The sequence below is a fragment of the Sinocyclocheilus grahami genome, unplaced genomic scaffold (assembly GCF_001515645.1).
Source record: "Sinocyclocheilus grahami isolate Dianchi unplaced genomic scaffold, SAMN03320097.WGS_v1.1 scaffold789.1, whole genome shotgun sequence".
Lineage (NCBI taxonomy): Eukaryota > Metazoa > Chordata > Actinopteri > Cypriniformes > Cyprinidae > Sinocyclocheilus > Sinocyclocheilus grahami.
Window position 1 is genome coordinate 145,706 of NW_015505968.1, and position 26,172 is coordinate 171,877.

The 26,172-nt window shown below is 39.2% G+C and overlaps 1 protein-coding gene and 1 pseudogene across 1 annotated transcript; both read left to right on the forward strand.

Moving 5' to 3' along the window:
- Positions 1-4,936: 4,936 nt before the first annotated feature.
- LOC107561717 (uncharacterized) lies at positions 4,937-6,529 on the forward strand (the record flags this gene model as incomplete). Its single annotated transcript, XM_016246192.1, has 3 exons — positions 4,937-5,038; positions 5,114-5,163; positions 5,733-6,529. Coding segments are annotated over exons 1-3 (876 nt in total), but the record flags the coding sequence as incomplete, so codon positions are not given.
- Positions 6,530-22,343: 15,814 nt separating this feature from the next.
- Positions 22,344-26,172, forward strand: part of LOC107561718 (RNA-binding protein 45-like) — a 13,538-nt pseudogene continuing 9,709 nt past the window's right edge.

The following is a 26,172-nucleotide window of genomic DNA, read 5'->3' on the forward strand; positions in this document are numbered from 1 at the left end:
GGCACATAACTCTGAAGTAATGAATTTAGGTAAAGGGGTGCAGAGCCAGTGGTGGTTTTGTAGGCAAGCACTAATGCCTTGAATTTTATGCGAGCAGCTACTGGTAGCCAGTGCAAATTGATAAACAGAGGTGTGACGTGCGTTCTTTTTGGCTCATTAAAGATGAATCTTGCAGCGGCATTTTGGATTAATTGTAGAGGTTTGATAGAAGTGGTTGGAAGCAATTTACAAACTGCATTTTTTTCGGCTTCCTTCCTTTCAAGCTGCCGAACAATACAAGTTGGTTGGACTGAACTTGCGAGGTTAAAGCTTCAATTTCTACATCGGAAAAATTCCTCTTTTTGGCCGGATTACGTTTCTCCATGTCACAAAATCTAGGGGTGAGGCATCACTATCCTGAATTTATAGTAAATTGCGATCGATTTCAGCTGCCGGATTTATCAAGGTGCGATTATTCGTACGATGAGATTGGCAGCATACGAATGTTTGATGAATCACATGTGAACCTTGTCGTAAGCTCATTTGTGCGCTCGGATCTGCGCTCGTTTCTACGTTAGATTGATAAATCAGGCCAACTGTGTTTCGTTGTGAAAGCGAAACTACTGTGTTTGGTCTTCCAAAAGGGGACTCAACTAGAAATCAGTGGTTAGGTTGTATTTACAACACTGTTCCAGAACAATTCAACCCAAATATTCAGATGTGTGCAGTGAATTTTACGGAGGACTGTTTCCTGATCCTGGTAGAGTAGACTACAATGCCGTCTACACACAAAGGCTGTTTCTATAAAGTGGGGCAATTCCAACATTGCAAGGACAGTCTGGCGCTTCTGACTCACAGACTGTAAGTACATTTTCATATTAAAAGAATTTGCCTCTGATAATTCAAGCGCAAATTTTGAGCAGTGTAGAGTAGCGCTTGTTGTTTGTCATTTCTCCGATCACAAATGCAGACATGGTTTTATGTTTACGCAGCGCGATGCAACGCAATGCGTAAAAATACAGTGAAAGTCATTATAATCAGTAATTATGTCCCTGCTGGATGCAACAAATGCCTAGTTTGTAATGGGTTTTATTGGTTTTGTCTCGTCGCGCCAGGACACACGGCATCACAGTATGGTAAGGGGTGTAACATTTCCGTCACACGCTTGAGGTATTCGACCAATCACAACTCACTGGATAGTTGGCCAATCAGCATACACCTCACTTTTCAGACCGATGATCTTTGTAAAAATCGATGCGACTCCTAAGGCGGGGCATAGAGGAGCAACAACAATGTACATTATGTGAAAAATAATAAGTTTTTTTAACCTTAAATCACATAAAAACATTGCATTACACCAAATACACAACATAATGTTCTTTTTAGCAACGTCATATGACCCCTTTAAATATCGCCGGCTAAAAAGTAACTAGTAACTAGTACTCCTGAGTAGTTTTTGAAAGGATTACTTTGTACTTTTACTTAAGAACTGTTTTGACACCAGTACTTTTACTTGTAATTGAGTATTATTTCAGCAATGTAACAGTACTTGTACTTGAGTACATATTTTCAGTACTCTTTCCACCACTGCTTATTTGTGAGTAGCCATAGTTAACACTCTCTTGAGATCAAAAGAAGCAAGCAGAGTGTGGAAGTCTGCAGCCTGAGGTTTATCTAGGTGGATGTTGAAATCTCCAAGCATAACTAGGGGAGTACCATCCTCAGGAAAGGTTAAGAGCAGCACATCTAATTCTTCCACGAAGTTACCTAGTGGTCCTGTGGGTCAATAAACAACTATAAAATGCATTTTAAGAGGGTGGGTAATAGTGGCTGAATGTGATTCAAAGGAGCTGTTGATACTCAGAGATGGTAAAGGATTAAATTTCCAATGATTAGAGATAAGCAGTCCCGTACCTCCACCTCTTCCGGTCAGACGGGGGGAGTGGGAAAAAGAGAAATTATTGGAGAGATATAATTATTTAAAAAAAAATTTAATTAAGCACAAAAAAATGAAGTAGGTCTAATTGAACTACCTACTGTAAATAGCTTAAAACAAACAAAAAACTCACTTTTTTCATATTAATTGCATCACACTCACACAAAGATTTCAAAATGTCACATTTACAGAGGTGTGGGACAAAAAAAAAAACTTAGACCTGAATACACTGCAGATATGCTTATTAAATATGCACCATTGTTCAAAAGTTTTGGATAGGTATGAGCAGAGATGGTAAAGGATTAAATTTCCAATGATTAGAAATAAGCAGTCCCGTACCTCCACCTCTTCCGGTCAGACGGGGGGAGTGGGAAAAAGAGAAATTATTGGAGAGATATAATTATTTAAAAAAAAATTTAATTAAGCACAAAAAAATGAAGTAGGTCTAATTGAACTACCTACTGTAAATAGCTTAAAACAAACAAAAAACTCACTTTTTTCATATTAATTGCATCACACTCACACAAAGATTTCAAAATGTCACATTTACAGAGGTGTGGGACAAAAAAAAAAACTTAGACCTGAATACACTGCAGATATGCTTATTAAATATGCACCATTGTTCAAAAGTTTTGGATAGGTATGATTTTATTTATTTATTATTTTATTAATTTATTAATTTAAATTAAATTGCAAGGATGCATTCAATTTGTCAAAAATGACAGTAAATACATTTATACTATTACAAAAATAAATGCTGTCCTTCAAACTTTGTTAATCTCGAAAAAGACACTGGATCACAATTTCCACATTTATTAAGCAGCACAGCCATTTTCAACTGTGATAAGAAATGTTTCTACACTGAAGACTGGAGTAATTGATGCTGAAAATGGATCTTACAGTTTCGTCTGTATGGTTCAAATAAAAGCTTGCTTGCTGATCTTAAGATTCTCAATTTCAAAAAAACTCCAAAAAACGTTTGAGCAGTAACGTAAACCTCATTACAATCAAATCAGTTAAAATGATCAAGAGTGAGACCATGTTTAACTATTATGCTACCAACAGCTGAAACCAGTTTTTCAGAAGAGACGCTCCAGCAATAACAAGATTTGTCATGGAGTGTCTCTGAGTCAGCTGTGTCCTCCCCTCTGCTCATTCCTGCTGCTGACTCAAGTTCATCACTCTGTGTCCTGTTTCATGTTATGTCGTTTTGAAATAACTTATCACCTTCACTAAACTATAAACTATAAAAACACACTTGCTAAAGCAACCATGCCATTTAGCTTGTTCTACAAATTTTTGAGCTCTTTTATTGAGTGCTGTGACTTGTGTTTCACATGACTCATACTTAAAACTCAGTTCTTTTGAGGGACTGCTGGGGTATATATGATATAAATATATATCAAAGATGCAATAAGTATCTTGTTTGCTCAGCATCAGCATATTGAACACTGCATGTTCATATATGGAGATATTTATTTTATAAATATCTTTGCAAACACTGCTATTAACAATTGTGGGAAGACAACATTTCCAATATGAAGAAAAAAAAAACTCCCTCCAAAATCTGTAAGTTTACTAAAGAAATGACAGCCATTGTGCTAAACGGAGTAGGCCTATAGATGCATTACATACCAATAACCAGCAGGGAGAATCAATGATCCATCATCAATGAACAGAGCCAGCCAACAAGAAGAAAAAATATAAATATACATATTACAGATTGTGGTAGTTCTAAAGTGATTTTCACTTTAATTATTTTCTATTAAACAAATGAATGACCGTAAAATATATTAATTGCATTCATTAAATGCCACAATTTGGCACTACATCGTGAGGTGTGTCATGTATTATGCAGTCGTGCAGGACCCTCTTCTAGACACAACAGTATTTTAAAAGCATTTAAATTAGCGGCAAATATTTGAATTAGCAGTAAAATGAAAATTATACAGACCATAAATCTTACTGGAGGGAATATATTAAACACAACAAACCCACTGAGCAGGCTACAAAGTGAAATGATGGTAGTTCATCTGTTTTCCACATTCATTAAATAGGAATGCAGATTACAAAATGTAATTTCACAATATTATGTTTATCATTTCATAACATTATTTTATGCTGCTGGCTCTCTCTTCATAGCCTTGGGTTTGAGGTCCCTTGATTCTGGAGGCTGTCTTTGTATTTCATTGAAATCATTTGAGGTTTCTCCAGCGAGACATGCAAACATCTAACTGAATTAAATTTTTAAATTTTTGTTTTTTTATTTTTTTGTAGAATGTACAAAAAAATATTGTACCAATTAAGTTAAAACTACTGCAAAAGAAGATATCCCTATACTTAATGTACTTTAATTAACATGAATTATAACATAAACTGAAATAGCTTAGTAGCTATACAAATTATTCTAAGGGTTTCTACAAGCATATGAAAACTGTGAATGTTGAATGTTGGTGTGTAACGTATGTATAATTTACATAGGCTACCTCATTTCTTAGAGTACAAAGTATGACCAGAGTTCCTAAAATGGCATAACCTCACTATTATGGGACATATTTCGCTAATGACAGCCATTTAAAAGTAGGCATATGTTCTGATTACATTTTTCTTATGATTTTTAGCATTATCAAATTTTCATTATATGTTGTTTAATATTCAATGTTTGGAGAAGCTCTACACAGTTCTCTCCATAGGAATATTATATTAATTATTCTTTCATAGACATGTCTTATTAAATCTAGTAATATACGCAATTAAATCTGGTAAAACAATATATTTTAAATAACGCTAACATCTTTTTTTTTTTCATTGAATGCATTCATTCTATAAAACAAACATATGCTTGACAAAATCAGTTCAATAAGTCTGAAATAGAAGGTCAGCTTTTCCTGTAATGAGGGCTGTGACACCTGAACCTAATAACTGTATATTACATGTTCCCATGACAACTGATTGTCTGACAATTGGCAGTAGCAGGCACTATAAAAAGTCCAGTTCAACAGCACTAATATGTGCTGTGGGGGGCATAAATGTGTCTCCTGATTTTGTATTGGATTTGTTAAGGTTTTTTTGTTTCTGGTTTTTGTTGTTGAACATGGAGGGTACCACTGTCCAACTCTTAAGGTTTAATTTGTTGCTTCTGTCCTTTTTATTTTTTCCCCTATAAAGCAGAGTATTTAACAAGTGTTTGTTTTGCAGATTTTCTCTAGCACTTTTTGGATTTTGTGTCCATGGGCATATTGGAAGTGGTAAGTCTTATTCAGTCAAGTTCTATTAGAGATGGGCAGATGAAGCCTTGTGTAGCTTTTTCCTGGTTGTACCAAAAAAGATTCAAAGCTTTAAAGCCTCAATGACAGAGCCTACCAGTGACATCTAGTGGTCAGCTGCAATTATAGCAGTCACTTTCAAATGATTCCCAGCTCGTTGATCCCAGTTTCAACCCAAAAGCAATACTCCGCAATGGCAGCTGTCTTCATTCTGGGAATCGTTGTCCACACACATGAAAGTGATACTATGAAGCAGGGAGGGAGCACCAAGCATTTTACTTCTCATTATGAATAATGCCACGCCAAAGATGCAAATAAGTCACATTGCTTCAGGTGTTTCATTGACATATGAAGCCTCAAATGTCATCGGTCACATGATCGCAGAGATTTGATACAAGCCTTGGCATAGTCTTTCGAACCAGTCTGCTTCAATGGCGTAAAATGGGCTTTGGAGCCTCAGTGTCAAATGTCCCATCTATAAGTTCTATAATTCGGGTTTGTCAAGATGTCTGACTGTCTATGTGGGGGTTTTTTTCTTTTTTTTTTTTTAGTTGGTGGCTTTAGCAGTGGAGGTTATCCTGGATACTATGAGGCTGGCCTCCCAATGCAGGATGTGAAGCAGCAAAGTTCCAGCTGGTATGACCAAGGAGATGTATCCGATCCCAAGCCAGCACTGCTTAACTATCAAACTGTAGTGCAAACTAGTAAGGAGTCTGTGGCCTCTAATAGCCAGCAACCAGTGCAGACTGGCTCCCAGTCCAGTGGTCTACTGTTCGCTAATGCCCAATCCTTTGTCAAGCCCCAGAGAAGTAGACTTCAAGTTGGTTCCCAGCTGTTTTCTGATGGCAGGCCTATCCTGAGTTCAAGTCTTGGCCAGCAGTCAGCACAAGCCAGCTACCAAATCGTGTCCCAACCCAGTGTCCTGCAGTACGCTCAAGCCAGCTACCAGTCCATAAAACAGCCCAGTAGACAAAAACCAGAACTGACCCGATACCAGCCTGTCTCTCAACCCAGTGTCCTGCAGTCCGCTCAAGCCAGCTACCAGTCTATGCAACAGCCTAGTGTCCAAAAACCAGGAGTGACCCGATACCAGCCTGTCTCTCAACCCAGTGGCCTGCAGTCGGCACAAGCCAGCTATCAGTCTGTGCCCCAACCTAATGCTCTGCTGACAGCTCAAGCCAACTACCAATCTGTGTCCCAACCCAGTGGCCCGCAGTCGGCACAAACCAGGTACCAGGCTCTGTCCCATCTCCGTCGACTGCAGTCAGCACAAACCAGCTACCAGTCTGTTCCCAAACCTAGTGGCCTGCAGTCCGCTCAAGCCAGCTACCAGTCTATGCAACAGCCTAGTGTCCAAAAACCAGGAGTGACCCGATACCTGCCTGTCTCTCAACCGAGTGGACTGCAGTCAGCACAAACCAGCTACCAATCAGCCCAAACACGTTACCAGTTTGTGCCCCGGCCTGATGGCCAAAAACCAGGACAGATCCAATACCAGCCTATCTCACAGCCTAGTGGGTTGCAGTCGGCACACGCTAGCTACCAGTCTGTGCCACAAACTAATGGCCTACAGTCTGCACAAACCAGCTACCAGTCTACGCAACAGCCTAGTGGCCAAAAACCAGGAGTGACCCGATACCAGCCTTTCTCTCAACCTAGTGGCCTGCAGTCCGCACAAACCAGCTACCAGTCAGCCCAAAGACGTTACCAGTTTGTGCCCCGGCCTGATGGCCAAAAACCAGGACAGATCCAATACCAGCCTATCTCACAGCCTAGTGGGTTGCAGTCGGCACACGCTAGCTACCAGTCTATGCAACAACCTAGTGGCCAAAAACCAGGACTGACCCGATACCAGCCTGTATCCCAGCCCAGTGGCCTGCAGTCATCCCAAACCAACTACCAGTCAGCACAAGCTCACTATCAGTCTGTGGCCCAGCCCAGTGGCCAATATGTGTCCCTTCAGCCTGGATTCCAGCTCCCTTCTATGCCAGAGCAGTCAAGTTATGGGTCTCTTTCCAGTTTTGGTTCCCAACCCCTAGAGCAACACCGTGATGTACAACTTGCTTCAAGCTATGAGTCTGTGTTGCAGCCTGACCTTCAGGATACAGCACCACTGCGCTCCCAGACTACTCAAAATGAACGCTTCTCACGAGGCATGTTCAAGCTGTTGCAGCAAGTGAAGTCATAGAATTCATGAATAGTTTCATTTTGTTTTTTCATAAAACAATAAATATCTCAAACTTGGTTTGTGTTTGCTGGGTTCTTTTTCGGTTCTCTAAATCCGCAAGGGCTTTAGTGTGGTCTACTGATGTAGTAATGTTAGGTATATGATGTCTTCTAGAAGGGGGGGGGGGAAGAAACACTTGTCTACTAGTAGTTCAATATCTTTCACCCGTGACGTTCTATTGTTGGCACATTTACCTCATCTTCAGTTTTCTTTGGCATTCTCTCAGTGGTTATGTAATCAGTTTCAAAGTTTGAATTCTTTTAAGAGCTCTTTGTACTGATTACAAATGCTTGGGTCAAGGTGTGATCGCAGGCTGGTTATGTAAAACAAATCATAGGTAACAAGTTTCTTTGTCCTCTAACGGTTGATTGTACGTTGACGTCAGTAGTGGGTATTTCTCCAGTTGCTTGTCATTGTGGGCATATAAATTCTAAGGTCCTTGCTTTCAACTGCTTTTATTTCGGTCAAATATCTTAACGGGCAAATGTTTTTACAAAGTCAGTTTTAATAACGTTTGAACAAATGGGATGAGTCCCTAAACCGAGGTGTCAATTTCAAAAGTTACAGTAAGTATCTTGTGTAGCCATTGGCTGCTTTAAGCACAACAGTGCATCACATCCTCATGGACATGGAGATTTGCCAGTTCTTGCTGTGAGATATTACCCCACTTTTCCACCAAGGCACTTGCAAGTTCTCAAATGTTTCTGGGGACAGTTTGCCATTGCAAGAATGATCAGCTGTCCTTGTCTCCCTGTAGCACTGTTTTATAGATATCTTACAGTACATTATGGACATTGCAGTTTATTGCTCTGGCCACATAAGCAGTCCTCATGTCTCCTTGCAGCAGGACTATGGCATGTTCAACCATGATCAGAGACCCTGAACATCTACTGTGATCTATTTTTTTCAGTAGAAAGGTCTCTTTACAGTCCTAAGTTATTATAATCTGCCGCCTGTAAACCGTGAGTGTCTCAAATGTTTCAATATGCAATAATTATTTATGGTTAATTGAAAAAGTACGAAAAAATATTGTTTAAATCCTTTTCAATAAAGATCTGTGAAGTAGGGCTGTCAAAATGGCTGAAAAACTCAATTTTAATTTTATACTTAAATATGATCAAAATTCAAATTTAAAATGCATAATTTCAGTTAGGGTGAAGAAAAGCTTTTGGCTTCTCTCCTGAGGCCACAAGAGGGAGCATCAAGCAAAATATTACTAATGCACATTTATTCAAAGTAAGAAAACATGACAATTTTTTTCTGTGGAAAAAAAAGTGCATAATGTTTAAAATAATGTTTATAAACCAATTATAATTAAGTTGCTTAAAGGGGTCCTATTGTGCTTTTTCACTCTTTGAATTTTAGTCAGTGTGTAGTGTGTATGTTTGGGCACAAAAAAGATCTTCCATCTTACAAATCTCAAGATGTCAAGCCCGCCGGCCGTTCACCAGACAAGTTCGCCGGCCTCTCCGCTGTCAAGCCCGCTGGTCATCTCCCTCTCCTCAGCCCAAAAGAAAAGACTGCAGAGGAAGAGACTGTGGGCTCCAGCCACAGAGCTGGCTCTAGCGTCGGCTCCAGCTCCAGTGTCGGCTCCAGCCCCAGAGCTGGCTCCAGTGTCGGCTGCAGCCCCAGAGCTCGCTCCAGTGTCGGCTCCAGCCCCCGAGTATAGCCCACGGAGGGCTCCTGCCCCCGAGTTCAGCCCAGGGAGGGCTCCTGATCCCCCGTTGAGCCCAGGGAGGGCTCCAGTCCCTGCTTTTGGCCCAGAGAGGGCATTGGAGCCCATTATCCTCTCCAAGTTTTTTTTTTGGGGGGGGTAGTAGGGCTCCAGCCGTAGAGGCCAGGGTGGGGGTCGCAGCCTCGGAGGCTGCTCTGCCATGGCCTCCTGAACTGCCTGCACTGCCATGGCTTCCTGGACTACCTGCTCCTCCGTGGTGCCCCAAGCTACCTGCACCGCCGTGGCCTCCCGAGCTCCCTGCTCTGCCATGGCACCTTAAACTGTCTGCTCCGCCCTGGAGGCCTTCCTTGTCCCCATCCTGCACCAGCTTCCAAGGCATTTGTGGACACAGGAAATGTCCTCATCAACCATGATTATGCTGTAGTCCACAAGTCATTATACACATTTGTGTCCTCATAAACCATATATATATATATATATATACAGGTGCATCTCAATAAATTAGAATGTCGTGGAAAAGTTCATTTATTTCAGTAATTCAACTCAAATTGTGAAACTCGTGTATTAAATAAATTCAATGCACACAGACTGAAGTAGTTTAAGTCTTTGGTTCTTTTAATTGTGATGATTTTGGCTCACATTTCACAAAAACCCACCAAATCACTATCTCAACAAATTAGAATACTTCATAAGACCAATACAAACATTTTTTTTTGTGAATTGTTGGCCTTCTGGAAAGTATGTTCATTTACTGTACATGTACTCAATACTTGGTTGGGCCTCCTTTTGCATGAATTACTGCATCAGTGCGGCGTGTCATGGAGACAATCAGCCTGTGGCACTGCTGAGGTGGTATGGAAGCCCAGGTTTCTTTGACAGTGGCCTTCAGCTCATCTGCATTTTTTGGTCTCTTGATTCTCATTTTCGTCTTGACAATACCCCATAGATTCTCTATGGGGTTCAGGTCTGGTGAGTTTGCTGGCCAGTCATTTAATCAGTCAACACCATGGTCATTTAACCAACTTTTGGTGCTTTTGGCAGTTGCAAAAGGAGGCCCAACCAAGTATTGAGTACATGTACAGTAAATGAACATACTTTCCAGAAGGCCAACAATTCACTAAAAATGTTTTTTTATTGGTCTTATGAAGTATTCTAATTTGTTGAGATAGGGAATTGGTGGGTTTTTGTGAAATGTGAGCCAAAATCATCACAATTCAAAGAACCAAAGACTTAAACTACTTCAGTCTGTGTGCATTGAATTTATTTAATACACGAGTTTCACAATTTGAGTTGAATTACTAAAGTAAACTTTCCATGACATTCTAATTTATTGAGATGCACCTGTATATGTATATATATATATATATATATATATACATATATATATAGTGGTGTGAAAAAGTGCAGGCCCCCTTCCTGATTTCTTATTTTTGTGCATGTTTTTCACACTTTAATGTTTCAGATAATCAAACAAATTTAAATATTAGTCAAAGATAACACAAGTAAACACAACATGCCGTTTTTAAATTAAAAATTTAAATTATTATTGCTTATTGCTGCTAAGGGTGGCCCAACCAGTTATTAGGTTTAGGGGGCAAACACTTTTCACACAGGGCCATGTAGTTTTGGATTTTGTTTTCCCTTAATAATAAAAACCTTCTTTTAAAAACTGCATGTTGTGTTATCTGTTACTAATATTTAAATTTGTTTGATGATCTGAAACATTAAAGTGTGAAAAACATGCAAAAAAATAAGAAATCAGGATGGGGGCCAACACTTTTTCACACCACTGTATATACCAGTACACACACACACACACAGGTATTTCTAATATTATAGGGACATTCCATAAGCGTAGTGGTTCTTATAATGTACCAGTGATAATTTCGTTGACGAATAATTTTCGTCATAATTGTCGTCAACGACATTTCCGACGAGACGATAACGAACTAAACTCTTTTTGAATTACAAAAACTATGACATAAATCTATTGACATTTTTGTCAATGAATAAAAACGAGACGAAAATTTTAGGGAGGGACGATTTGGGATGAGATTCATTCAGAACGAATCTGCTGCTTGGTTCGGAGGTTAGATGCGTACATATGAACCGGAGGAACATAAGCTAAAATACATTTGCTGCACATTGCATAAAACGTTCAAAAAATGTCAATATGTGGGAGTAAGAGAAGAGCAGACATATGGCGAAGCAAGAGAGAGAACTCAATTCGGTTTTCTGAGCGCAGACACTATAGGCCTACACACAAGCGCGTGTCTCACAGCGCACGAGTACTCTTTCACGACGCATGAATGGAGAATTACACACAAAATGATGTCGAATTATTTTCATGTAAACACAGTTGATTACGTCTTAAGTGAACGTAAACTGTAGGGAGAAGGTGTATCAGTACATTACATCCATTGCAGGCGTGCATTCGGTTTTAAAGGGACAGCAGCCTAATTTAGTTGCTATTGTCCGAGTCATTAATGTTAATCAAGCAACAAAATACAAAAAATCACTCACTGCTATTGACTGAAAAACTTTAGTAGCCCTAAAGAATAATCTAAATGTATTTATAGAAATAAATATGTCTGCTTGAAAGAATGAAGAATATGGTAAACAAGTTGCTATAACGAATGCATAATTAGCCTATATAACCATTGGTATTTCATTAAAAAGTAGACCATGTTCTTGTTCTTTATGAGAAGTGGTTTTATTTCATTTTAACATAAAGGTATGTTGTGTGTCACCGCAGTTAAATCGGTGTCTATCATGATAAAACCTTAATATCAAACCTATATAATGAGTTTGGAAATTTTAGAGAAATGCTTAATAAATGCACTGTAACTATTTCCTTTAGATTTTAGCCGACTGAATGTACTGTAGATTTACTAAAAACATTTCAGATGACTAAAATATGACTAAAACTAAATGGCATTTTAGTCAAAATAAACACTGTACTGTACAGCCATATTTTATTCCTCCACATACCTGTATATTCTATAAACCTACCCCTAAACCTATACCCATTACTCAAAACGTTCTGTATTTTTACATTTTTAATCATTCTGTATGATTTATAAGCTGGTTTCCTCATAGGGACCTAACAACATTTTCCAATAAGGTTAGAATTTACAGGTATTATACTTGTGGGGACATTTGGTCCCCATAGCATAGTTAATACCAGTACACACACAACCTCTGAATATGCATTTTATTTTCTGATGGAACTCTTACTGAAAACATAGGATATAAAGGGTGTGTCAACTGTACCCACTTTACCACCTTGTATATTTCCCAAAATGCTATGTTATCCTTTTAACATTAGTGTTAGAAAATATGTCCATTAATATTAGACAGTTGAAATATCACAAATATAATTTTGTAAACAATTTGCATAGCATGTGTGTAAATGTGACTTTTAACCTATTATCATAACACTGTACAGCTAAACAGCATGTGACGCAATAGGACATCTGTCTGGGTACAGTTGATACACTGCGTCTCAACCGTACCCCAATCACATACTCGCATGTTTCTCTAAATTATGCAAAGACCTTGCATGGCACAATATCATAAAATATGTCTATTTTTAGAGCACAGAGTAACGTTTGCAATGATATACGTGCAGTTTAACAGTCATAAAAGAATAATAAGCTATTCATTGTGGAAGGGACATGGTGAAATGAAAATCTTACCTTGTAAAATAAAACTTTTGCCGATATCTTTGGAGTGGAAAGACGCACACCTTTCAAATTTTCCATGATCAAAGAGAATGCTAATACGCATGTGTGGAGCAAAAATCATGGCTCAGGGTTCCTTTGCACGCAAGTTATTTAAGGTGTTTCAACTGTACACATGTCCCAAATGTACTCCGTCTACCCTAATGAAACTATTTAACTATTATATATAATACTCACTATAATGTACAGGCCTATTAGTCCTTATAATGGTTGATTTCACCATTAGATTAATTTTTTTATTTTCTGGATATGCACTTTTTTAATATTTCGAGTGAATGCAGTCTGGGAGGTCAAAGAGCCAATGGTGACTTACACTTTAAGTTTACGACATTTTGTCTTCGAGCATGGTGTTTTGCATATGTAACTGGATTGGGTGCTAATGCAAAAACTATTAAAGATTCTTATAACACTGATATGTTGCATATGTATCAACATAGTATACACTCCCATTTAGATCATCAAAATACGAATTCGTAGATACCAAACATGCTATAGGTGAGGTTACATAAACTAGAGTTTCTATCATAAAGTGACGTGACTTGTGGCCAAGTATGGTGACCCATACTTGGAATTAGTGCTCTGCATTTAACCCATCCAAAGTGCACACACACAGCAGTGAACACACACACACACCGTAAAAACACACCCGGAGCAGTGGGCAGCCATTTATGCTGTGGTGCCCGGGCAGTTGGGGGTTCGGTGCCTTGCTCAAGGGCACCTCAGTCGTGGTATTGAAGGTGGGAGAGAGCGCTGTACATTCACTCCCCCCACCTACAATCCCTGCCAGTACGAGACTCGAACCCGCAACCTTTGGGTTACATGTCCGACTCTCTAACCATTAGGCCACGACAAAATCAGTTCAATAAGTCTGAAATAGAAGGTCAGCTTTTCCTGCTTTTCCTTTTCCACTAATATGTGCTGTGGGGGGCATAAATGTGTCTCCTGATTTTGTATTGTAAGGTTTTTTTGTTTGGTTTCTTTTTTGTTGTTGAACATGGAGGGTACGACTGTCCAACTCTTAAGGTTTATGTTTAATTGGTTGTTTCTGTCCGTTGTTTTTTTTTTCTCTGTTAAGCAAAGTGTTTAACAAGTGTTTGTTTTGCAGATTTTCTCTAGCACTTTTTGGCTTTTGTGTCCATGGGCATATTGGAAGTGGTAAGTCTTATTCAGTTAAGTTCTATTAGAGATGGGCAGATGAAGCCTTGTGAAGCTTTTTCCTGATTGTACCTAAAAAAGATTCAAAGCTTTAAAGCCTCAACGACAGACCCTACCAGTGACATCTAGTGGTCAGCTGCAATTATAGCAGCCACTTTCAATTGATTCCCAGCTCGTTGATCCCAGTTTCAACCCAAAAGCAATACTCTGCAATAGCAGCTGTGTCGTCATTCTGAGAATCATTGTCCACACATGAAAGTGTTACTATAAAGCAGGGTGGGAGCACCAAGCATTTCACGTCTCCTTATAATGAATAACGCCACACCAAAGATGCGAATCAGTCACCTTGCTTCAGGTGTTTCATTGACGTATGAAGCCTCAAACGTCATCGCTCACGTGATCAGAGATTTGATACAAGCCTTGACAGTCTTTCGAACCAATCTGCTTCAATGGAGTAAAACGGGCTTTGGAACCTCAGTGTCAAATGTCCCATCTATAAGTTCTATAATTCAGGTTTGTCAAGATGTCTGTTTTTTTTGTGTGTTTTATTTGGTGGCTTAAGCAGTGGAGGTTATCCTGGGTACTATGAGGCTGGCCTCCCAATGCAGGATGATGTGAAGCAGGAAAGTTCCGGCTGGTATGACCAAAGAGATGTATCAGGTCCCTTTAGGCCGCTAAGATCCAAGAATTTCACTTATGGTGCTACAGTTAATGGTGTATATAACCGTGTAAGCTATAGCCCTCAAACTGACTCGTATGGCTCTGGTCCAGTGACTAGTGTATATAACATTGGTTCTGAATCTGATGTTAGAAGGCAAAATCCAGGCTTTCTGATATCTTCAGGTGGCAGTTTTGTTTCTGGTTCTCTAGCCACTGCATTGAGTACAAGTGTGAGAAGTAAGACTGTACCCAAGCCAGCACAGCTTAACTATCAAACTGTAGTGCAGACTAGTAAGGAGTCTGTGGCCTCAAATAGCCAGCAACCAGTGCAAACCGACTCCCAGTCCAGTGGTCAACTGTTAGCTAATGCTCAGTCCTTTGTCAAGCCCCAGAAAAGTAGACTTCAAGTTGGTTCCAAGCTATTTTCTGGTGGCAGGCCCATCCTGAGTTCAAGTCTTGGCCAGCAGTCAGCACAAGCCAGCTATCTAACGGTGTCCCAGCCTAGTGGACAACCAGGACAGGCTGGCTACCAGGCTCCATCACAAACCAGCAGCCTACAGTCAGCACAAGCCAGCTACCAATCTGTGTCCCAACCCAGTGTCCTGCAGTCCGCTTAAGCCAGCTACCAGTCCATGCAACAGCCTAGTGGCCAAAAACCAGGACTGACCCGATACCAGCCTGTCTCTCAACCCAGTGGCCTGCAGTCAGCACAAGCTCACTACCAGTCTGTGCCACAAACTAGTGGCCTGCAGTCTGCACAAACCAGCTACCAGTCTGTGTCCCAACCCAGTGGCCCACAGTCGGCACAAACCAAGTACCAGGCTCTGCCCCATCTCCGTCGACTGCAGTACGCACAAACCAGCTACTAGTCTATGCAACAGCCTAGTGGCCAAAAACCAGGACTGACCTGATACCAGCATGTCTCTCAGCCCAGTGGCCTGCAGTCAGCACAAACCAGCTGCCAGTCTATGCAACAGCCTAGTGGCCAAAAACCAGGACTGACCCGATACCATCCTGTCTCGCAACCCAGCAGCCTGCAGTCAGCACAAGCCAGCTACCAATCTGTGTCCCAACCCAGTGGCCAATCTGTGTCTCTTCAGCCTGAATTCCAGCACCCTTCTATGCCAGAGCAGTCAAGTTATGGGTCTCTTTCCAGTTTTGGTTCCCAACCCCTAGAGCAACCCCTAGAGAAACACTGGTCAACCGGTAGTTCAATCTCTTTGACTTGTAGAGTTCTGTTGTTGGCACATTTGCGTTTTCTTTGTTTGGCATTCTCTCTGTGGTTATGTAATCAGTTTAAATTATTTTAAGAGCTCTTACTTTGTACTGATTACAACCACTTGGGTCAAGGCGTGATCGCAGGCTGGTTATGCAAAAATCATGGGTAACTAGTATCTGTGTCCTCTACCGGTTGATTGTACATTGACCTCACTAGTGGATGTTTCTCCAGTTGTTGTAGTGTGCATATAAATTCTAAAAATTCCTTTCAACTGCTTTGATTTCCGTTAAATATATTAACCGGTAAATGTTCTTACAAAGTCAAACAGAAGTTTTAATGACGTTTGAACAAGTGGGATGAGTCCCTGATCCGAGAGGGCTGTCAATTTCAAAAGTTACAGTAAGTCACTTGTGTAGCCACTGGCTGCTTTAAGCACTACAGTGTTTACATCCTCATGGACATGGAGATTTGCCAGTTCTCGCTGTGAGCTATTACCCCACTTTTCCACCAAGGCACTTGCAAGTTCTCAAACGCGTCTGGGGACACATGGTTTGCCATTGCAAGAAATAATTTTGTGCTTAAATATGATCAAAATTCGAATTTAAAATGCATAATTTCAGTTCGGGTGAAGAAAATCTTTTGGCTTCTTTCCTGAGGGCGCATTGAGCAAAATATTACTAATGCATGTTTATTTAAATCAAGAAAACATGACTATCTGAGGAAAAAAAAGTGCATGTTTATGTTTGGAAACCAATTATAATTCGTTAAGTTGCTTAAACGACTATAAACAAAACGGCATCATGTATGTATTCATAGTTTAATACAAACGGCTGAAAGCCAATCACACAGAATACATTTTTCATTTAAAAACAAGTTGCAGTGGGATGGGGAAAAACCCCTGCCATAAGTCTCGAGATGTTTGTTTGTTTTTCACAGTTGAATTTACATAAATTTTACATGGCTTTCTAAACCTGTCGCTATTTTGTGTGAGTTGCGAGTGCAATGGTGAAAGATGTCCCTCTAGAAAATTACACAGAATAGAGTACGCTGCTTGCTATCAGCACATATTATCCAAAATGGCGCTACAGTGATGAGGAGAGACACAGAGGAGACGAATGCGCTGATGCTTGGTGGTTCGAAAAACACATTATTTTTCACATAATTTACATTATTGAAATACCTTTCTCCCCATCCTGGCACAAACGGCTCGATTAGTTCTGGCTTTGATGGAGGTCCGCCTTCCGAAAAACAAAATGTGTTGTGATTGGTTAGCTGTCTCAGTGCATTGTGATTGGTGAACAGCTTAGACGGTGTTTCAGTACTGCCCCGACACTTGCGCCGTCTTTCAACAAAAGCTTTTTGGCAAATCCGGCAGGCACTTTACTCCCTCATGTTGTGGAAGCTGTCCTCAGTAAAATGCACAGCACACAATAGCAAATTGGGGTTATAATGCTCAGGGACAGAGTAAAAAAAAAAAAACCGAAACCACTGTTTCCTGACATAATTCGGAAGCCCAAACAAAGACGTTTGGGCACGGAGGTGAAAAAAACAGCGTTTCAGGCGGTCGCACCAGATGAGAAGCATCAAATACATTATTTTCTATGAGTGTAGGCACACCGGCAGCGCCATTCGGCGTCTGTCCGCAGCGCCCAGCTACGTCGTGTTGTACTTGTAAGAATTATTCTAGACATGCCGAAAATTTGAAGCTACAGCACAGCAGCCCTTTGGTTTTCTCTGATGCACTAACTCTGCAGCAGCACTTCTTCTTCGTCGTCTCGTCTGATGCACTCACTCAACCAAGCGTTCTATCCACAACCTCGCCCCTCCCCACTCCCCAACCATTTGAATTTCTGTAGGCGGGAATTATATTTAATGATATTCTAATGGGCCACTTTGTGATATCACAAAGCCCGGAAACCAACGCTGTAGTCCAAACATTCATAACACATTCACAACATACACAAGCTCATTGTAATTCTTGAAAAGGGATTTTTAAAAAAACGAAATATCTCCCTTTGGAGTGGACTTTGAGATTTGTAACTTTCTAGATCTTTTTTATGCCCAAACATACACAATACACACTGACTAAAATTAAAAAAGTGAAAAAGCATAATAGGACTCCTTTAAAGGAACACACCCCTATTTTTGAAAATAGGCTAATTTCCCAACTCCTCTAGAGTTAAACATGAAGCAAACAAAAGGAACTTTGCTGCCGTACCATGGGTGCAGCAGGCGCAATGATATTACGCAGCGCTTGAAAATAGGCTTATTGGAAGTGACCTAGATGGGGACTATTTTCAGGCGCTGCGTAATATCCAGAGGTGTAAAGTATTGGAGAAAATGTAATTAGTTACTGTACTTGAGTATCTTTTCGGGTACTTTGTCGTTGTACTGAGTATCAAATATATTAGCAGCTTTTACTCTTTACTTCACTACATTTTTTAATGCCATGGGTGCAGCAGGCGCAATGATATTACGCAGCGCTTGAAAATAGGCTTATTGGAAGTGACCTAGATGGGGACTATTTTCAGGCGCTGCGTAATATCCAGAGGTGTAAAGTATTGGAGTAAATGTAATTAGTTACTGTACTTGAGTATCTTTTCGGGTACTTTGTCGTTGTACTGAGTATCAAATATATTAGCAGCTTTTACTCTTTACTTCACTACATTTTTTAATGAGTATCTGTACTCTTTACTCTACTACATTTGAAATGAGTGTTGCAGTTACACATTACATTTTGCATGGACCTAGCTTTTTCTGCGGCAGTTTATTTCTGCTACAAAAGATGTGATACTGCCTATTACAGGTCACTGAAAGTACTGCGTTTTGCCCTTACTCACCCAAACTTGTCAACAAGGCTACTTTATGTGAATGTGAGTTCCTCAGCAAGTATTTGTGAATCAGAGGTGTTTTATATATGAGATGAGATTTTATATATGAGTCATGCTGTTCTTTGTTCCCTTTTGTTTTTGCCTTATTGTTTGTTCTGGTTTTTCCATGAAATACCTGCACATAGATCCTTGCCTCTGCCTGTTTTCCGCAGCTTCTCCACAACGTTACAGTTTTTCACTGGCATGCCTCTTTGACTAGTGCATCTTTGAGCCTATATTTAGTGTAAGTAAAATACTTAAGTACTGTTAAAATCAGATACTCTATGACTTTTACTCAAGTTGTTTTGGAATTGGTGACTTGTAATGTGTAGTGGAGTAATTTTCACTGTATGGTATCTGTACTTTTACTCAAGTATGGTTTTTAGGTACTCTTTACACCTCTGGTAGTATCATTGTGCCTGCTGCACCCATGGTACGGCAGCAAAGTTCCTTGATTATTACGCCAGAATGAGAGTATAGTTCCTAGCCATATCGGCCTAGAAAATCGCAACTTTTCATTTTCCGTCGGTCTTAGTACACGATGTAACTACAGAAGAGTCAAGTTTTAAATAGGAAAAACATCGAAACTCTTTGGTCATTTTTGAGCGAGATGCTAACGGTCTAATCGGATTCAATGATCTATGCTAAGCTGCAGCTAAAAGTGCTACCGCCAGACCCAGAGATCGGTTGAATGGATTTGAAAACTGTAAAACTCAACTGTTTAACTCTAGGGGAGTTGGAAAATGAGCCTATTTTCAAAAATAGTGGCGTGTTCCTTTAAAGGGACTTTGGTCTAGTCAAAGCCACTAGAAGGCAAGCCTGCAACCATTAGCCGAAAAAGCATAACGGCTAAAGCTAATGCTTCCGGTCTGGCAGTATGTGGGAAAGGAGACCAGAGGCCGATTTTTTTATTTAATTTTTTTTTTTTAAATGGAGGAGAGGCTTCACTACGCTGAATGAACAGCTTTTTAGAGGAAAGGGTTTGGGAGTAACGGAATAGATGTTACGGTGGTACGTAATCGGAATACAACAATCTAGTAACTGTAATCCGTTACAGTTACATCAAAAAACTAAGTATTCAGATTACAGTTACATTTTGTAAAAAAGTGGGAATACTATCAGGATTACATTTGTTTCATTTAAAATTAAATTAGTATTTTGACGCTATATATTTAGCGCTGCATAGTTCCTGGTTCTGTTGACACGTTGACTCACGTGAGCCGCCTGCTGGTGTGTGCGCAAATTACGCAATTCAATTTGGCTGCACAATTGAGCAAATAACTTGTCTACAAAGTTGATTGAGCAAATAACACCCATCTACAATTATTCTCCTCAAACGCGGGCTGAGACACTGCTACAGTAAATTAATTACGATGCTTCCTGGTGTGAAAAAACATCTTCATGACCTTTCACAGTTATTTTGTTTTCAAAGAGGATAAAGGAAATAACATAGGTTTACAGCGTAAGCTATGCATGAAGAAGACTATTGCTTTAACAAACGCTACTCAACCAACTTGAATATTTGAAATTAACATGAGTCCCCACACCCCGGATCAGTCAATGAAACAAAGAAAGATCATAGCATTTCACATGCATTTCGACATGTAGGCTGATTTTAAAATAGACTAATATGTATATGGTGTAAAAAAATTTTATGTTGTGTATAAACTATATATTTTTTACTTATACATGTTAAAGAAATTAAAAATAATAATAATAAACTGTATAGCCACTAGATGTCTGCACAGCCTTTTATATAAATATACGGGCTGTAATATCTAGATGGTGAAACAAGACATGATTTTTAATAGTTTCAAATAGTTTTTACTATAGTTTTTATTAGTTTTATTTTTAAAGTCATAGTTAAATAAAAGTACTTAGGTATTGCTTTTTTGACTTATTTACATATGTAACTTGAAGTAATCCAAAAGTAATCAGATTACATTACTTTTATATTGTGGTACTTGGATTACGTTACTGAATACTTTTTTTTAATGAAGTAATTTGTAACTGTCACGGAATACATTTTAAAAGTAACCCTCCCAACCCTATGTATATATATATATATATATATATATATATATATGCTATTTGAATAACTATAGAAATAAAAGCGTTATAATTAGTAACTTACAATGTTATTATTAAGTTGTGCTCAGCTTGTAAACAAATTCAGTCATATTACAAATATTTTATGACATCACACCCATATCTGGTACTTGCATAAAGAGATTTATATTATTATTATTATTATTAATTATTACATTTATTTATTTATTTTGCCTAGCTAATAGATTATGCTAACATTAGCCTTACCCTAGGAGTTGGTTCACCCTCTTCCTATGGATGGCACGTTTTTACAGCTCTCAGCACTATACTGTGGATGAGCTCCCTCTCCTGGCCTCTCTCACACCCCCTCTTTAGCAACACTCCCATCAGCCATCAAAGGTTGAGAGATGCTGGCTTCTTTTGACTCCCCTCAAAAGTTATACACCCCTAACTTAATTTTCTGACTTCTGTGAACTCATATGAGAACATAATAATAAATACAGGATGGTTGTAATCACCACCACACTGTCATTTACAGTGTGCATTAGTGACATCCTGCATTGTCAGTTTGTGTTTTACGAATATTACCAAATTTAAGTTCTTGAATATATATTTTAATAATATTATTAATTAATAAAACTGCTTAAATAAAGATATCAGGAGATTCACTCAGCTTCAGTTCTGTGAGTTTATTACGTCATCGAAAATTATTCATGTGCTTTGTGAATTTCTTTTACAATGTTATGGCATCATTTTAAGGAAATGCACAAATTATTTTTTTTTCTGATTTTTTTTTAAATCGGGGTTATAGCATTAATGTAAATGAAGGGATTTTTATTTTATTTGTTTATATTGGCTATTATTAGCCACTTGCTGTAAAAAAAAAAAAAAGTGTGTTTTTATTATCACTAGGCAAAGGTATATTCAGAAAGTTCTCACCAGAAAAACTGATGTCAAATATTTAAGTGATTGAATTATTCATTTAATTTATTTATTTAAGTGCTGTAAGAGTGGTTAATGCTTGCCATTGTACTTTAAGCTGTCCTGATGTCCTGGAATGATATTTATTTACAATTCTACAATAACATTTATACAGGATACACATGATTTGAATGCATGGAAAGACTCCAAGATGGTTTTAATGAACAAAAAGAAGCCTTCAACAAAACTAAACCCCTGCATGTCCCTAAAAAGAACTCCAGTCTTGCATTCGGCTGCTGTGTTGTTCACGTGTGCTGTTTAGTTATCCGAATAATTTTATTTTGACCGTGTCCACACACATTATATTTGTCTGGTATATTTGGGCTTATCAGGTCAATTTGTCAAAACGTACAGTTTTCACACACAGTTGGAACACAGCTGGTGTTGGAAACTTTTTCCTCGTCGAAGCAGAAACCAGTAGACGTTGGGATATCTTTCATACAGAAGTCACTCTTTATTGAGGACTCGCTGTGCGTCGCTGCAGTCATCCAAGTCTGACTAACGTAGTGATACATTGTAGTTTATATACATTTTAAGGGGGTGGGATACATTCCGTAGAGGTGGAGACAATCTAACCCATAGCATGCAAATGAAGTACAGGAATCAGCCCGACACAGGCATTTTCCCAGCCTTGATCTCATCAGTATAACAGTGTCATTCAATGCATAGGTGCTGATCCAATCAGTCTGATAGTATCGCCATACTTTCGCATTATCACAGAGACAAAGGTACAGCTGTGCTTTGAGCTTAAAAAGCCAGATGGTCAGGAAGAGCATAAAGACAAAAGGTCACTATCTCAGACACCTGGGCTTCTTGATTTGATCTCCTTAGAAAGGTCATCCTTTTTTTTACCTCAAAATGTAAAACAGTCCAGATCTTCTGTCCAGATCTTCTGGCAGCCACCGAGATGTGGAGGATGAGGAGCTCACCAGAATCTTTGTCATGATCCCGAGATCCTTCTCTGAGGAGGACGTAAAAGAAACATTTAAGGTACTTCTGATGGAAAAGCAAACGTCAAGTGTTTCCCCAAAATTAAAAAGGAAATACATTTTGTAAAGGTGTATGTCAAATGTATTTCTAGGACCAAAATATGATGTCCCCCTCCCCAACAATGACAGTAATATATGGCTTATATAAGTGAAGACAATTTGGATGCGGCACACTTGAGGCGTTTTCTGATGGACAATTGGGTGTATGTATAAAAACACGACAAAATTTACCCCCAAATTAAAATAAATAAAACGAGAAAATGTATTAGCATAAAGATGTATTGGTAATAGTACAATAATCATTTGCAACAGCCCTCTACGAACACCTTGGCAATTGAACCGCCATTGGCTAATAATTTTTTTAGTTTACTCGCCAGATATATATATATATATATATATATATATATATATATATTGTTTGTAAAATGGCACAGTTATATAAGTATCTGAAAGTACACTCTTAACATCAGTCAGTCAAGCATTACAATATGATAATCAATATTATTTAATGATATAACTTTAGTAATTAGAATCGAAATTTGATAACAATGTATGAATGCATATTAGTCATTTTAACTGAACTTTGGACTGGTGCTGGTGCTTTTTTGGTCATTCAGTGTTTCTGTAAAATAAATTTAAATTGGGGAAAATAACAAAAATACTGATAAGATAATAATGATACGAATTCTACTAATAAGAACAATATAAATCGCACCAAGGATTAATGAGCTACTGGATTCATGAATATTAATCAGGTAGTTTGCACTCGCTCTAACTGATTTGCTAAAATCAAAACAGGGACGATAATAGGTGAGCGCCAGATAGGGGTGTGCGATATTGACAAAAAATTATATCTAGATATTTTCTGGGATTTTATCGATAACGATAATTAGACAATATTTTTCTGAGTGTGTTATTGTGCTGGTACCTTAATAAGGACTGCCGAAGACAGCTGACTCCTAATGTTTTTAATATTCTTCATATTCTGTGTGGTGGTCAGTTCATACTGATAGAAATTAATCTCCAATCAGTTAAAATTATTTTTCCATTTTATGGGCATTTTTACCTTTTAAAAAGCCATTTTTTCTAAAAGTTTAAACAGATTTTTCCATTTTATGGGCGTTTTTACCTTTTTATAAAGCCATTTTTTCTAAAAGTGTCCAGAGGAGATATTTTATTTAACAGAAATCACTTTTCAGAAACTACAACGAACGACTCGTTTGGACTACAACGCATATTTTCCGGGATTTGTGATATCACAAATATCGACGAATGGGACGAGACCTGGTTGAGCTGCACTAGAGAAGGCAACGAGTGTTATCACTATGTCGGAGACATGCTAGCTTTCCCAAGGCAGACGAACTTAGAGTGGTTACAATCATCCGGGTTTAAATCGCGCTCAAATTGATTTAATTTTGACGCAATATTTACACTGAAGCTGCAGCAGGCGGCTATGGTAAGGGGCGTGACATTTCCCGACCAGGTGCCGAGTGCTGCCAATCACAACACACACTGGCCCAGCTAACCAATCACAGCACATTTCGTATTTCAGAAGGCGTTGAATGGTTTTTGCAAAATACTCGATAATGTCAAATCGCACATCGTTAAAACAACAATTACGATATTATCGCAGACGATATATATCGCACACCCCTAGCGCCAGCCAATGAGATTGCCGTTTGTGCATTAGTTCCGCCCACTGCCGGAGAAAGCGGTAGTTCTTAAAGGGGTCCTATTATGCTCTTTTACAAAGTCTTGATTTTGTTTTGGGGGTGTACTAGAACATGCTCTATTGCTTGGTGGTTCGAAAAATGCATTATTTTTCACATATTTTACATTATTAAAATACCTTTCTCCCCCATCCTGGCACAAACGGCTCGATTCGTTCCGGCTTTGATGAAGGTCCACCTTCCGAAAAACAAAATGTGTTGTGATTGGTTAGCTGTCCCAGTGCGTTGTGATTGGCGAACAGCTTAGACGGTGTTTCAGTACTGCCACGCCCCTTGCTCCGTCTTTCAACAAAAGCTTTTGGCGAATCCAGCACTGTACTCCCTCATGTTGTGGAAGCTGTCCTCAGTAAAATGCGCAGCACACAATAGCAAATTGGGGTTATAATGCTCAGGAACAGAGTTAAAAAGTATATTGCAACCACTGTTTCCTGACATCATCTGCTTTCGGAAGCCCAAACAAAGACGTTTGGGCATGGAGGTGAAAAAAACAGCGTTTCAGGCGGTCGCACACCGGACGAGAAGCGCAGCGTCACGCCACGTCTTTAAAATTCAACTACATTATTTTCTATGAGTGTAGGCACACCGGCAGCGCCATTCGGCGTCTGTCCGCGGCGCCCAGCTACGTCGTGTTGTACTTGTAAGAATTGTTCTAGACATGCCGAAAATTTGATGCTACAGCACAGCAGCCCTTCTTCGTTTTCTCTGATGCACTAACTCTGCACCAGCACTTCTTATTCGCCTTCTCGTCTGATGCACTCACTCAACCAAGCGTTCTATCCACAACCTCGCCCCTCAGGCCATTCGAATTTCTGTAGGCGGGAATCATATTTAATGATATTCTAATGAGCCGCTTTGTGATATCACAAAGCCCGGAAACCAACGCTTTAGTCCAAACGAGCCGTTCGTTGTAGTTCTTGAAAAGGGATTTAAAAAAAAAACCGAAATAGCTCCCTTTGGAGTGGACTTTGAGATTCGTAACTTTCTAGATCTTTTTTATGCCCAAACATACACACTACACACTGACTAAAATTAAAAAAGTGAAAAAGCATAATAGGACCCCTTTAAAGCTGAAGAATTCCAAAGGAACTCCGTTATTTTGACAGCAAAATACAACAAAGAATATCGTTTACATGTAGCGCTCATAGGTAGCGCGTCAATTCTCTCTCTCCCTCTCTCGCTGCGTGTGTGTGAAACAAAGCGACGGCGAGGTGTGCACTTCACACTAGAGTTTACGGTATGTTAAATACAGGTGCGTTGCACATCCATTCAGATGAACTGAAAAACAGCACAGATCACTTGGCGGAGAGTGAAACTGATGCGCTCAGTCAGAGATAGTGATGGGAAGTTTGGATAATTTTACCGACTCTGGCCTTTGAGTCTCGTTCAGCAAAATGAACAAATCTTTTTTCGAGTCATTTCGTTCATTTCAGAAAAATATAATTAAAATGTCACGTTTTATTTCCCTAACACGTCTACTACTTACACAAACGTTGATCACACTACAAACAATACAAAACTGCTATAAGAAACAGAAAATATTAATTAAATGCTTACCTGGGTCTTCAGTCTATGATTAGCTCACCTTACCTCTTATCTGACAAGTCTTCAGGTTTGAGTCGTTCATTCATCACGTGACAGCCCCATAAACTTAACCAATGCAGTCTGAGCCGGAAAGAGAATTGATTAGTTCATC